The sequence below is a fragment of the Salmo salar genome, chromosome ssa18 (genome assembly GCF_905237065.1).
Source record: "Salmo salar chromosome ssa18, Ssal_v3.1, whole genome shotgun sequence".
Lineage (NCBI taxonomy): Eukaryota > Metazoa > Chordata > Actinopteri > Salmoniformes > Salmonidae > Salmo > Salmo salar.
This window is the reverse complement of record NC_059459.1, coordinates 41179178-41195235: the sequence shown is the minus strand read 5'-3', so window position 1 is coordinate 41195235 and position 16058 is coordinate 41179178. Positions and strand designations below refer to the sequence as shown.

General features: G+C 38.1%; 1 protein-coding gene across 4 annotated transcripts in view; it reads left to right on the top strand.

Moving 5' to 3' along the window:
• LOC106592985 (receptor-type tyrosine-protein phosphatase epsilon) overlaps window positions 1–15783 on the top strand; it is a 181002-nt gene extending 165219 nt beyond the window's left edge. For all 4 annotated transcript variants that reach the window (XM_045701143.1, XM_045701141.1, XM_045701142.1 and 1 more), the window contains 13 exons: window positions 206–242; window positions 396–493; window positions 5090–5209; window positions 6714–6877; window positions 7066–7201; window positions 7549–7698; window positions 8095–8188; window positions 9681–9757; window positions 9956–10090; window positions 11663–11788; window positions 12262–12413; window positions 13152–13287; window positions 13641–15783. In XM_045701143.1, the coding sequence (XP_045557099.1) occupies window positions 206–242; window positions 396–493; window positions 5090–5209; window positions 6714–6877; window positions 7066–7201; window positions 7549–7698; window positions 8095–8188; window positions 9681–9757; window positions 9956–10090; window positions 11663–11788; window positions 12262–12413; window positions 13152–13287; window positions 13641–13715 (1500 nt within the window). In that variant the 3' untranslated portion in view covers window positions 13716–15783. The remainder of the gene's footprint in view (window positions 1–205; window positions 243–395; window positions 494–5089; window positions 5210–6713; window positions 6878–7065; window positions 7202–7548; window positions 7699–8094; window positions 8189–9680; window positions 9758–9955; window positions 10091–11662; window positions 11789–12261; window positions 12414–13151; window positions 13288–13640) is intronic.
• The last annotated feature ends 275 nt before the right edge of the window (window positions 15784–16058 follow it).

Here is a 16058-nt window from a genome sequence, read left to right as displayed (position 1 = left end):
TTGGGATCTAGCTTTTTGGTTTTTTAAATGTGTGTTCTTTCGTAGGCCTAAATAAAGTTGAGATCATATATATCATAATATTAATAAGAAATCATATATGTATCAATATATTATAGAATATATCATGTTATTATTCCAACCCGAAACAAGACCAGTTTACTTTGTAACGTTATTAATTAACAGCGTTTTTATTTTTATTTGTTAGGGCTACACGGACAATAACAAATTTATTGCAGCACAAGGTAAATACATTGATGTTGTTCTGCAGCAAATATTTCGATTAAAGTGTCACGTGTGTCTTCCAAATGTAATTAAACATTTTCTAATATGGATGCTGGTTCCGTATGTCAACAAAGATGAATGGGTTAATGAGGTAATGGACTGTTGTGTTCCAGGTCCTAAACAAGACACGGTAGCAGACTTCTGGAGGATGATATGGGAACAGAAGACAGCAACTATTGTCATGCTGACCAACCTGAAAGAGAGGAAAGAGGTGACTGCTTACAATACTTTTTTTTACATTTACATTTACATTTAAGTCATTTAGCAGACGCTGTTATCCAGAGCGACTTACAAATTGGTGCATTCACCTTATAATATCCAGTGGAACAACCACTTTACAATAGTGCATCTAAATCTTTTAAGGGGGGGTTAGAAGGATTTCTTTATCCTATCCCATGTATTCCTTAAAGAGGTGGGGTTTCAGGTGTCTCCGGAAGGTGGTGATTGACTCCGCTGTCCTGGCGTCGTGAGGGAGCTTGTTCCACCATTGGGGTGCCAGAGCAGCGAACAGTTTTGACTGGGCTGAGCGGGAACTGTGCTTCCTCAGAGGTAGGGAGGCGAGCAGGCCAGAGGTGGATGAACGCAGTGCCCTTGTTTGGGTGTAGGGCCTGATCAGAGCCTGAAGGTATGGAGGTGCCGTTCCCTTCACAGCTCCGTAGGCAATCACCATGGTCTTGTAGCGGATGCGAGCTTCAACTGGAAGCCAGTGGAGAGAGCGGAGGAGCGGGGTGACGTGAGAGAACTTGGGAAGGTTGAACACCAGACGGGCTGCGGCGTTCTGGATGAGTTGTAGGGGTTTAATGGCACAGGCAGGGAGCCCAGCCAACAACGAGTTGCAGTAATCCAGACGGGAGATGACAAGTGCCTGGATTAGGACCTGCGCCGCTTCCTGTGTGAGGCAGGGTCGTACTCTGCGAATGTTGTAGAGCATGAACCTACAGGATCGGGTCACCGCCTTGATGTTAGTTTTACACAGTTACTTTCACTTTGCTTTGAATTTCTCTGTAATGTTATACCAGCACTAGAAATATATCAACTGTTTTCATTACACATTACTGATACATTACTACACTGATACTAATACTATATTACTACTACACTAATCCTATATTACTACTACACTAATACTATATTACTACTACACTGATACTAATCCTATATTACTACTACACTAATCCTATATTATTACTTCACTAATCCTATATTACTACTACATTAACACTAATCCTATATTACTACTACACTAATCCTATATTACTACTACACTAATCCTATATTACTACTACACTAATCCTATATTACTACTACACTAATCCTACATTACTACTACATTAACACTAGTCCTATATTACTACTACACTAATCCTATATTTCTACTACACTAATCCTATATTACTACTACACTAATACTAATCCTATATTACTACTACACTAACACTAATCCTATATTACTACTACACTAACACTAATCCTATATTACTACTACACTAATCCTATATTACTACTACACTAACACTAATCCTATATTACTACTACAGTAATCTTATATTACTATTACACTAATCCTATATTACTACTACACTAATCCTATATTACTACTACACTAATAATAATCCTATATTACTACTACACTAACACTAATCCTATATTACTACTACACTAATCCTATATTACTACTACATTAACACTAGTCCTATATTACTACTACACTAATCCTATATTTCTACTACACTAATCCTATATTACTACTACACTAACACTAATCCTATATTACTACTACACTAATCCTATATTACTACTACACTAACACTAATCCTATATTACTACTACAGTAATCTTATATTACTATTACACTAATCCTATATTACTACTACACTAATCCTATATTACTACTACACTAATAATAATCCTATATTACTACTACACTAACACTAATCCTATATTACTACTACACTAATCCTATATTACTACTACACTAATACTAATCCTATATTACTACTACACTAATCCTATATTACTACTACACTAATACTAATCCTATATTTCTACTACACTAATCCTATATTACTACTACTCTAATACTAATCCTATAGTACTACTACACAAATCCTATATTACTACTACACTAACACTAATCCTATATTACTACTACACTGATACTAATACGATATTACTACTACACTAATCCTATATTACTACTACACTAATCCTATATTACTACTACACTAACACTAATCCTATATTACTACTACACTAATCCTATATTACTACTACACTAATCCTATGTTACTACTACACTTTACACTATGCTGCTACACTTGTCTTTGCCAGAGTGCCCTCAAGCCTCCGAAGTCAAGCCATCTATTTCCACTTCCGTCTCACTTCACAATCTCTCCTTAAACAGAGGAGGTCATCTGTCTCCATGTGTGCTTTCCCCTGTGAGCAGTTCCAAGGAGCTTTACCCTGCAGAGAGAAAGAGAGAGAGAGAGAGTTAGAGAGAGACCTTACCCTGCAGAGAGAGAGAGAGAGAGAGAGAGAGAGAGAGACCTTACCCTGCAGAGATCAATAAAAACAGGAAGGAAAGGAGATTAAAATCAGCTTTTGTGCTGCTCGGAATCGATGATTAAATAATGGCTAATAAAGCCCTCTAAGTCTTTATCATAATTAGCCAGCAAACTCTCGTTAAGTGGTTTTAGACTAGCTAATTCTGATTGACTGGCTGGCTGGCAGATTAAGCCCTCACATTCTTTACTGCACTCTGTGTCTTTCTGGTCACCTTTAGGATGGTGATGCATTCAATGCCACCCTCCTATACCCCTACAAATCTAGAATAGTCCTAGTAAGCAAAATTATGTTGAGAAGACGTCTAAAATAAGTATTTTCCAGACGTTGAAGTTAGGTTCATTTAGGTTCTGATTTGGTTCGGTCTGGAGCAGACTTGATTTGGTCCAAACATAAACGTCTATGATTGGCTCAGATTTAGTCCAATCAAGGCTGTTCCTACCGCATCAAACCTGAACCAAATATAAATGTCTATGATTGGTTCAAGGCCGGTCTGGACCGCACAAAAAAATTCAAATAAAAAAAACGACGCCTGGACAGGACCAAAAAAAAAAGACTTCCAAATTACGTTGGCATCTGTCTGTGCTTACTGGGGTGTAGCCTACAGTGTCAGCCCTCAATGGAATTTTATGAATGTCCATCTTTGTGGTAGGCCTACCATTTTTATAAAACAGGCAATTACATTGGCTTTATTAGTCCAGAATCATGTGACTAATCAATGTGGCTATTTAAGCTCTGAATATCAGCTACCCAACTTTATCAGGAGTTATCCTGAGCCTATTGGCAATGTGTTTACACAGCAGGAAATGCAGAAGTACTTTCTTTTTCACTATGTCATTCATGTTATCTCCTGCCTGTTGGCTACAGAAAAGGCCACATACTCTTTCTACCGTAGGCTATATCTACTACATGATTTACGTCAGAGAGTTTTTTTTAACAGAACGTTGGTGGAGCTCCGCAGCGCTGCGTCTCTCCAACAGCACCCTGGAGAGGCACCCTGGGAATGGACAAGATAAATATTTTTTTGCGCCCCTTCCTTTAACAAAGTGAGCACTGCTTATCACAGGGCGTCATCAGCGCTCACCTAATAAGCCCTTGTGCCACTGGTTGAGAGAAATACTCATTATTTTGGGGCAGAAATATGTGAGGTTTTATGTGTTGTTGGAGGGTGCGTCTTGGTCAGTTTAACTTGGAAAACGACGCCCTTGTCAATCTGCCGCAGTAGGTGGCCGCCTAATCCTGCCTAACGGGCGGGCCGGCCCTGGAGGGAGCTCTTCCTTCTCACTGTAATAGGTTGAAGAGTCAGGGGGAGCTAAGAAGTCAAGACAGATTTCCCCCCTGCGTGTGAACTAATAGAATCTAATACTACAGTACTGTCTTATCTTCTATACTATAGAACCTAGATGTTGTTATTGTAGGCTACACCATACGTCCTCCAGCTTGACCTACCATATATTCTAGAATGCACTGTAAACATGCAGTCTCCATGATAGCATAGCACTTAGAATGCACTGTAGACATGCAGTCTTCATGCTAGCATACCACTTAGAATGACCTGTAAACATGCAGTCTCCATGCTAACATAACACTTAGAATGACCTGTAAACATGCAGTCTCCATGCTAACGTAACACTTAGAATGACCTGTAAACATGCAGTCTCCATGCTAGCATAGCACTTAGAATGCACTGTAGACATGCAGTCTCCATGCTAGCATAGGACTTAGAATGCACTGTAAACATGCAGTCTCCATGCTAGCATAGCACTTAGAATGCACTGTAAACATGCAGTCTCCATGCTAGCATAGCACTTAGAATGCACTGTAAACATGCAGTCTCCATGCTAGCATAACACTTAGAGTGACCTGTAAACATGCAGTCTCCATGATAGCATAACACTTAGAATGCACTGTAAACATGCAGTCTCCATGCTAGCATAACACTTAGAATGCACACCAAATCATTTGTTTCATACCGTGTTGGGGTCAATGATATTTATATTCCTGTCAATTCAGTAAATACACAGGAATTCCAATTCTCTTCAATGCTTTTCAAAAAGGAAACTGTGTCATTGAAATTGGAATTTGGTTATTTATACTTTTCTGAATGAACTGGAATTAAAATGAAACTGATTACAACCCTGTTTTATACTAAGTTAGTGTGCTAGTATAGACATTGGAACATTCTCTATGATTAGAATCTGAGTGTCCTCTCATTGCTTCCCTGTTTTGTGTTTCCAACCACTAGGACAAGTGTTACCAGTACTGGCCAGACCAGGGCTGTTGGACCTATGGTAATGTCCGGGTGGCTGTGGAAGACTTTACTGTGTTGGTGGACTACACCATACGGAAGTTCTGCATACAATATGTAAGTTATTATTAGATGGTAATCATGCGGCTATTTAGATTCTAACAGTACTGTAGGTTTGGTTGGAAATGTAAGTGCTTGCCTGTCCTATACTTATTCACTTGTAGTATAATAAAGTACTATACTTATTCACTTGTAGTATAATAAAGTACTATACTTATTCACTTGTAGTATAATAAAGTCCTATACTTATTCACATGTAGTATACTAATGTCCTATACTTGTTCACTTGTAGTATAGTAAAGTGATACTAATAAGTATTTGACTGTAAATATGTAGTCTACAGACCTCCACAACACTGATGGACATACAAACTTAAAAGATGTGCTGTAAACTGTGTGTGTTTTTTGTGTCATGTGAATAAAGTAGACTACAGATGTAGGATGATAATTTGATCACTCTTTTGTTGCTGAGAATTTTCCTGCAAACCTGTGATTTTAAAAGCGTTTGTAATTTCCACTTTGATTTTTTTAGACTTGAATTGCCCAAACGAAAAATGTATCAACCACTACAAAAATGTCCTTTAATTATAATCCACATAATAATTCACATTTCCTGTTTCTGCAGGATTATTTTCCTGCTGTAGCAAACTGGCTCAAATTAAGATCCTACATCTGTACAACACAACACATGAACCACAGAGTCACAGACTATCAAAGTCTACTGTTGCTACTGATCACCAGTGACTCAGTCTTGTTGAACGACCCTCGGGCCCAGGGCCCCACGTCGGGGACAGGGTCTATTGTGTGTGCAGCCTGCTGGCCACCACAGGTGTTCCATGTCCCTGAGCTGACACTGCTCAGCGGTCATCTGTGGTTTGGCACAGGCAAGCCTGGTCTAATAGCTAGTACCACCTTTTCTACTTGCCTGGATGACATTATACTAGCCTACACTCTTAGAAAGGATGCTGCTATCGTCAACCTAATAGGGTTCTTTGGCTGTCCTCATAGGAGAACCCTTTGAAGAACCCTTTTTGGTTTCAGGTAGAACCCTTTTTGGTTTCATGCAGAACCCTTTCCACAGAGGTAGTATCTGGTTTATAGTAATGACTCTGTATGTAGTATCTGGTTTATAGTAATGACTCTAGGTAGTATATGGTTTATAGTAATGACTCTATGTACTATCTAGTTTATAGTAATGACTCTATGTAGTATCTGGTTTATAGTAATGACTCTAGGTAGTATCTGGTTTATAGTAATGACTATGTAGTATCTGGTTTATAGTAATGACTCTATGTAGTATCTGGTTTATAGTATTGACTCTATGTAGTATCTGGTTCATAGTAATGACTCTATGTAGTATCTGGTTTATAGTATTGACTCTATGTAGTATCTGGTTTATAGTAATGACTCTATGTAGTATCTGGTTTATAGTAATGACTCTAGGTAGTATCTGGTTTATAGTAATGACTCTATTTAGTATCTGGTTTATAGTAATGACTCTATGTAGTATCTGGTTTATAGTAATGACTCTGTATGTCTGTTCTGTGTGTCCTCTCCTGTAGCAGGCCAGTGACGGCACCAAGCCCTCCAGGCTGGTCACCCAGCTCCACTTCACCAGCTGGCCTGATTTTGGGGTGCCCTTTTCCCCCATCGGCATGCTCAAGTTCCTCAAGAAAGTCAAGACGGTCAACTCCTCCTTCGCTGGTCCCATCGTGGTTCACTGCAGGTACTTTATACTGGAGATGCAGTCTTTTAGACACATTTCAACTGTTGTACTGTACATAGTAACATGAAGGTTACTTCCCCACCTATCTTTAGGGAGAGAGAGAGAGAGATCTAACTGTCATGCTATGGTTCTCAGATGCTAGATAGAGTAGTTGACTCCTTGGTCTTCTCTGTTCTTTGTCTCTGCAGTGCTGGTGTGGGAAGGACAGGGACCTTCATTGTGATCGACGGCGTGATTGACATGATGCACCAAGAGCAGAAGATTGACGTCTTTGGTTTTGTGTCCAAGATACGAGACCAGCGCTCACAGCTTGTACAGACAGACGTGAGTACCGTAGGCTCAAAACAACAGGGTCACAACACTATTTCATGCAATGCATCATCAGTCTATGTTTCTCTTAGTACCAGGACTAGCAACTGTCCAAAAGTAAGCATTATCCTTCCTACTACTATAGTGTTGTAAATATGTATTTGTAATGTAAACTAGAAAATATAGAGGTCCAAGAACACCACACTTGATCTCTTCTTCTTCTTCTGCTTCTTCAGCCTCTTCTTCAGTTTCTGCTTCTTCTTCAGCTTCTTCTTTTGGAAGCAATTATCAAAGTGTATGGACTTTCATTCCTATTGTTCTAGTGCTCTAAATGTGTGTTTGTCTTCCTCTGTGGTCTCCAGATTCAGTACTCGTTCATCTACCAGGCCCTGTTGGAATACTACCTCTACGGAGACACAGAACTGGACGTGTCATCTCTGGAAGGACACCTGCACAAACTCCACAACACCCACGCCCCCTTCGACAGGGTCGGCCTGGAGGAAGAGTTCAAAGTGAGAGCCAGGGTCCTGTCTCTCTGACAGGGTTGTAGTTGATTAGATATAGCCCTTTGCTACATGCAGTTTAGAATCCTTTAAAGTCTATGTATGCTTATAATAGCAATTGTGGGCATTGTGTATAAATTATTCTATATTAGTTTGCATTGCCCTTGTTTTTGGGCCTCCCGAGTGGCGCAGCGGTTGTGTCACAACCAGCTGTGATCGGGAGTCCCATAGGGCGGCGCACAATAGGCCCAGCGTCATCGTTAGGGGAGGGTTTGGCCGGGGGGGTAGGCCGTCATTGTAAATAAGAATTTGTTCTTAACTGACTTGCCTAGTTAAATAAAGGTAAGAATGTAATGTCTTCTTTGTGTACATTTACACCCTGACACCACCTCCCTTATCGTCCAGAAACTGACCAACATGCGGATAATGAAGGAGAACATGAGGATGGGAAATCTCCCTGCCAACATGAAGAAGAACAGAGTGCTCCAGATTATTCCATGTAAGGAACGCCGGAAAAGTTCCAACACAACAAACTGAATGAGATCTGCTGTCCCAGAGTCCAGTAGCACTACATTACGTCATGCGGTATTCTTTAACTTGTGACAGATTGTGACCCACAGATTATATTGTGTTCATAACCCCTTTTAGAATGAAACGAGAGATATTATCAAATCCCTTATTCCCTTGCTTCTCTCACCTAAATTGCATTTGTGCAGAAATAGCCAGGGAAATCCATTGTATATGTTATTTTTCATATTTGGTATTCATATATTTAAACCTTGATGCATGGGACTGACATCGAGAGATATTTTAGCCAGTTGTCTTGTTGTTTTATCTGATAAAAACACAATTTGTTTTTGTTGTTCTTTAGGTTGAGTGATGCGTTTTTTCATTGCCTGCCTCTCATTTTGCAAATAGTGTTTGGGAAATGGATCTGGAGGAGCCTTTTAGTGTGCATCTCAAATGGCACCCTATTCCCTATTTAGTGCACTACTGACTACGGTCCATAGGGCTGTGGTCAAAAGTAGTGCACTATATAGGGAATAGGGTGCCATTTGAGACACTGGCTTTTAGGCATCTAATATGGGTGATCTATTCATAAATCAACAGTGACAGCATCACAGATGATCCAATTCCTTCTACCCCTGTTCATTTGCTTTTTCCTCAGACCATTCGATGTTAGGGCCGTTAGGGCCGCTCCTTTAGTGAATTAAGATATGTGTTGGTGTAATGGAAAGGGTGAAATTACAGTGACGTTTATTTCCATGGCAGTTTCCTAACGTCCACTAGGCGACGTGAGGCGACGTGAGTCCCTGTTACCATCTAGTAGGCACCGCGCCTTGCTAGGCGATAGCTACAGCTCCAAGGATCGCGGGTTTAATCCCAGTGCTTGGAACTCATTTTAAAATCATACATTTTTGACCCTATCCCAAACCTTAACCCTAACCTAAACCACCTTTTCATATTTGGTAGTCATATATTTAAACCTTGATGCGTGGGACTGACATTGAGAAATCTTTTAGCCAGTCGTCTCGTTGTTTTATCTGATAAAAACACTCATTGTTTTTTGCTGTTCTTTAGGTTGAGCGATGCGTTTTTTCATTGCCTGCCTCTCATCTTACATTTACATTTAAGTCATTTAGCAGACTCTCTTGTAAATAGTGTTTGAGAAATGGATCTGGAGGAGCCTTTTAGAGTGCATCTCAAATGGCACCCTATTCCCTATTTAGTGCGCTACTTTTGACCAGGGTCCATATGGCTCAGAATGAATGCCTTCACTTTTGCGCAGTTTGTTTCTGACAGCTAAAATATGTTAAAAAAAGCGTAATTAAAACGCCAACCCATGTCGTTATTCTGCAGTTACGATGAAGGGGGTTATTTTTTATCTGGAGATTGAGTTGCAATGCTATGTGATTGTTATACTCTGTATACTGTCTTTTGTAGTTATCTCCCGTTTTAATATGAATTTTAATCTTGAATTTATTTTTCAGATGACTTCAACAGAGTGATTATGTCCATGAGAAGAGGCCAAGAGTTTACTGACTACATCAATGCATCATTTATAGATGTAAGTAAACATTACAAAACTCACTACTACATCAATGAGTAAACGTGAATCAACGTCATATTTGTTGACAGTTCGTTTTTTTTGCGGTATATTTGAAGTATATATTCATACGCTGCAATCTGCAAAGTTTCAAGGAAGTTGTACCTGTCTGACATGGTGGTAATGACTGTACTGTATACTGTGGTGGGGTGTCCTCAGGGCTACAGGCAGAAGGACTACTTCATAGCGACCCAGGGTCCTTTATCTCACACGGTAGAGGACTACTGGAGGATGGCCTGGGAGTGGAAGTGTCACTCCATCGTCATGCTGACTGAACTACAGGAGAGGGAGCAGGTAGGAAGGACATTCATCAAAGAAATATCATTTAAACAATTCAAATTATATTATATATCTCTATGCTATTCACTTATTAACTACTGCAACTCAGTTGTCTACTGCTAGCAAGGATCCAAAACTAGGACCTCTTTGTTTTGAGTTATTGTAATATTGTACTTGGCTACTGTTCTTACATGTTGAGTTATTGTAATATTGTACTTGGCTACTGTTCTTACATGTTGAGTTATTGTAATATTGTACTTGGCTACTCTTCTTACATGTTTTGAGTTATTGTAATATTGTACTAGGCTACTGTTCTTACATGTTTTGAGTTATTGTAATATTGTACTAGGCTACTGTTCTTACATGTTTTGAGTTATTGTAGTATTGTACTAGGCTACTGTTCTTACATGTTTTTAGTTATTGTAATATTGTACTAGGCTACTGTTCTTACATGATTTGAGTTATTGTAATATTGTACTAGGCTACTGTTCTTACATGTTTTGAGTTATTGTAGTATTGTACTAGGCTACTGTTCTTACATGTTTTTGAGTTATTGTAATATTGTACTAGGCTACTGTTCTTACATGTTTTGAGTTATTGTAATATTGTACTAGGCTGCTGTTCTTACATGTTTTGAGTTATTGTAATATTGTACTAGGCTACTGTTCTAACATGTTTTGAGTTATTGTAATATTGTACTAGGCTACTGTTCTAACATGTTTTGTTTGAGTTATTGTAATATTGTACTAGGCTACTGTTCTTACATGTTTTGAGTTATTGTAATATTGTACTAGGCTACTGTTCTAACATGTTTTGAGTTATTGTAATATTGTACTAGGCTACTGTTCTTACATGTTTTGAGTTATTGTAATATTGTACTTGGCTACTGTTCTTACATGTTTTGAGTTATTGTAATATTGTATTGGCTACTGTTCTAACATGTTTTGAGTTATTGTAATATTGTACTAGGCTACTGTTCTTAAATGTTTTGAGTTATTGTAATATTGTACTTGGCTACTGTTCTTACATGTTTTGAGTTATTGTAATATTGTACTAGGCTACTGTTCTTACATGTTTTGTTTGAGTTATTGTAATATTGTACTAGGCTACTGTTCTTACATGTTTTTAGTTATTGTACTAGGCTACTGTTCTTAAATGTTTTGAGTTATTGTAATATTGTACTAGGCTACTGTTCTTAAATGTTTTGAGTTATTGTAATATTGTACTAGGCTGCTGTTCTAACATGTTTTGAGTTATTGTAATATTGTACTTGGCTACTGTTCTTACATGTTTTGAGTTATTGTAATATTGTACTTGGCTACTGTTCTTACATGATTTGAGTTATTGTAATATTGTACTAGGCTACTGTTCTTACATGATTTGAGTTATTGTAATATTGTACTAGGCTACTGTTCTAACATGTTGAGGTATTGTAATATTGTACTTGGCTACTGTTCTAACATGTTTTGAGTTATTGTAATATTGTACTGTCTACTGTTCGTGAACATGTCTTCTATTATTTGATGGTAATGGAATCACTCTGCTATCCAGTACTCAGTCTTAATCTCCTGACTGTGTCTCCTGCAGGACAAGTGTTTCCAGTACTGGCCCACAGAGGACTCAGTGACCTATGGAGAATACACTGTAGAGATGAAGGGAGACACTGTGTGTGACACCTTCAGTGTACGGGATCTGGTACTCACCTACGGAGCAGTAAGTTTCCATGGAAATACCCTGAGGTAGTGAGGGACTTAAAGCAATAGTTTATTGACACATTAACCTTAACCTTCTTCTTACCTCTAGAGGAGTCCATGATTAATCACAGCAATAAAGTGTTTGTCATGTTAGCATATTGCTAATCTTGTAACCCTCAACCCAAATTAGACGTTAACAGTCATCACGAGAAACTAGCATATTGCAAAAATTTGCATCCCAAACGCTAAACTATCTTTCCAAAACTTAGCAAATTGCAAAAATTTGCTAAAATGAGCTCCCAATGCTAAATGATCTGTCCAAACCTAGCATGTTGCTAAAATTAGCTCCCAATGCTAAATGATCTGTCCAAACCTAGCATGTTGCTAAAATTAGCTCCCAATGCTAAATGATCTGTCCAAACCTAGCATGTTGCTCAAATGAGCATCCTGACAGCTACATTATCTTTCCAAACCTGGGTTTCCATGTTTCAGGATAAGCAGACACGTCTGGTCCGCCACTTCCACTTTCACGGCTGGCCAGAGATCGGGATCCCAGCCGATGGGAAAGGAATGATCGACATCATCGCCTCGGTGCAGAGACAGCAACAGCAGTCAGGAAACCATCCCATCATCGTACACTGCAGGTAGCTAAGACTCTGACCCTTATCGCCATGTGGGGGAATGTTACTTTGGGAACACTTTTACACTTCACTGTTACCTAAGTAACACTTTTATACCACTTTAAATGTACTTCATAACAATTCTTTATTACACATTTACTGTTACTTTGGGAACACTTTATTATCACACATTTACTGTTACTTTGGTAACACTTTATTACACTTACTGTTACTTTGGTAACACTATCACACATTTACTGTTACTTTGGTAACAATTCTTTATTACACATTTACTGTTACTTTGGTAACACTTTATTACACATTTACTGTTACTTTGGTAACACTATCACACATTTACTGTTACTTTGGTAACACTTTATTACACATTTACTGTTACTTTGGTAACACTTTATTACACATTTACTGTTACTTTGGTAACACTTTATTACACATTTACTGTTACTTTGGTAACACTTTATTACACATTTACTGTTACTTTGTTAACACTTTATTACACATTTACTGTTACTTTGGTAACACTTTATTACACATTTACTGTTACTTTGGTAACACTTTATTACACATTTACTGTTACTTCATAACAATTCTTTATCACACATTTACTGTTACTTCGGTAACACTTTTTTACTTGTATAGTTTGTTGAGCATTCTTTATGCAAGACTGTTACTGTTACTAGCAACCCATTACAACAGTCACAAAACCCCAAAGTCACTGTTTTTCTTTAACGTTATGTTGTGTAGTGCTGGTGCAGGGCGAACAGGTACGTTCATTGCACTGAGTAATATCCTGGAGCGGGTCAAGGCCGAGGGCCTGCTGGACGTCTTCCAGACGGTGAAGAGTTTACGGATGCAGAGACCACATATGGTCCAGACCGTGGTGAGGACTTTGACACAAATCATCGTTTGTCAACCTGTTTTCATTTCCAAAGAATCCCATATTTTAACATAGTTTGGCCACACATCATAATTGACCAAGTATCTATCGGTCCCAATGCCATTTAATAGATAATATAATCATTTATTGTCCATTAAGTTTACACAGAATGGATATTTGTCTTTGGTGCTCTGGCTTACAGTAAAATGATCAAAACGGACATAAAACATCGACATTACACATAAAACATCGACATTACACATAAAACATCAACATTACACGTTGAACATTTACATGTTAGTTCACCAGACTCGTATTTAGAATTCTCCCTGATGGTTCTCAAATTCTTTCCCCAGGAACAATACGACTTCTGCTACCGGGTGGTACAAGACTTTGTGGACATTTTCTCAGACTATGCCAATTTTAAATGATGAAATATTTGCCTTACAAACATATTTTATGTTCAAATGTTGTTTTTGAAATACCAGTCGGTCAGGCTTTGTGTTATGTCCTTAGAAGGATTAAATGGTTTTCTATTTTGCTATGCACTTGTCCTTACTGTAACTAAAACTCCATCCCTCGCTGTAATATACTGTATGTCAATGGACGAAAATTTGTAAATGCCAAAATGTAAGATTAATAATGTATATTTCACATCATGTATAATAATTATTTTGTAATGAAATTCAAGTGTTTTTTTTTTAACCTTGAGTCTCTTTATTCACATATTTTAGTTGTTGTATGATACTGTACTTTTGTTAAAAAATCTCATTTATTCAGACTGAGTGTTTATTTTGGCTTTGACCATACATGTAAAGTTTCCTTTGAAAGTGTAGCTATTGTAAATGTTTTATGTATTGTTGCAGACCTTCCATTTATTGCATTCTAAGAACGTTATATGAACATTATTAAGATATTCTGACATGTATTGATGCCTTCTATCTGTGACTAGAGGTGATATCTGATCTATATTTGATTTAATTGGAAATAACCCTTTTTTTAATATTAAGGTCTTTACAATGCAAGTATTTTGAGGCACAATATCAAGAACACAAAAAAATATGCAAAGTAAGGATATCAAGTTACAAGGATAATAGTTTAAAACAACATTATAAAGGATTGTAAGAATTAGTTTCCATTAACCTGATGGAAGTAGTAGCCTACTTCAGTTCAGCAAATCAATATGCAACTACACATATAATAACAAAGTACCAGTAATACAGTAGTACTAATAAAATCAGTAGTACTAATACATTAATACTGCAGTTTTTTTTTATTTGTCTCTCCACGGCGGCAAATATTTAGCTAAAGCCACTGCACATATTCTGAAGCACATGTACATCACCGAGCATACCAGCAAGGAGTATTACAGATACATTATGTCAAAGATGTTCAATCTGAAAAGATACAGTCATCATGTGTATATTCATGTGTATTGCTTTAATAGCAGTGGGATACATATTTAAATGTATGCAGTCCTGAACTGTCCATATCTTTTAAAAGTGACGTGTATTATTTGACCTAATAGGAAGGTGTCTGCTGATGCAGTTGCCAAAATAACTATAGGACTTAAAACACAATTCATTCTGATCTGACGCAACAGTCAGTGTGACCTGTAAAATTAAAAGATTTAACGGAAGTGCATCTAAATGAACTCGAACACAAATATAAATACGTTAAAAAAAACAAAAAAAACCCACAAAAGATGGGCATATTTATTTAAAATAACGATCCTCAATCTGTTAATTATATATCCATGTAAATGCCATAGCTTAGTATTCAGACCTCAGTGCCGTTATAGTATACTGGCTACCACCAATCTCATGAAATACAATTATCCTCATTATGTCATTACACCATTTGCATTGTTGTGAAAGATTAGGACAGGAGGTTTCCCCAACGAAACATTACCTCATAAACTCCAGCAGTGCTTCAATACCAGTTTTATAAGGGCTCCCTTTGTATAGGAATGTGAAATCAATCCACCTGAATGCCAAGGGCCCAGAAGCCCAGATACACACCCCTCTGTTTCTTTATGACATGTTGATACAACGGGAGGATGAACTAACCATGTCTGATACACAGTGAACAGGGATGTTTAATAGTTGGGAATATGGAATTGTTGGATGCTTTGTCAGATGAGAGTTGTTGTTCTGGTGGAATGGCCCAACATAATCTCTCTCTATCTCTCTCTCTGTCTCTCTCTCTATCTCTCTTTCTCTTTCTCTCGCTATCTCTCTCTTTCTCTTTATCTCTATCTCTCTTTCTCTCTGTCTCTCTGTCTCTGTCTCTCTTTCTCTCTCTCTCTCTCTCACTCTCTCTCTCTCTCTCTCTCTCTCTCTCTCTCTCTCTCTCTCTCTTGTTGTTTGATGAAGATGGAGGGTGTTTTCAGGTCACACCTCTTCATCTTTAGTTTTCTGCTTTTCATTGTCTCCCTCTCTTGGATTCTCAATGTCTTTTAAATGCCATGTTGCTATATTAAATTAATTGAAAAACCTATCAATTGACTTCCATGTGATTCAACACTGCCATCTAGTGGTGAAGAAGGGGCATATTATTCAGTTATATTATGATTTATGTAAACCAGTAGATGTCACTGTTAAGTTGAATGATCCTATATCGCTCCAGAGTGGCAAAGTGGTCTAAGGCACTGCATCTCAGTGCAAGAGGTGTCACTGCAGTCCCTGGTTCAAATACAGGCTTCATCACATCCGGCCATGATTGGGAGTCCCATAGGGCGGCGCACAATTGGTCCAGCACCGTCCGGGGTAGGC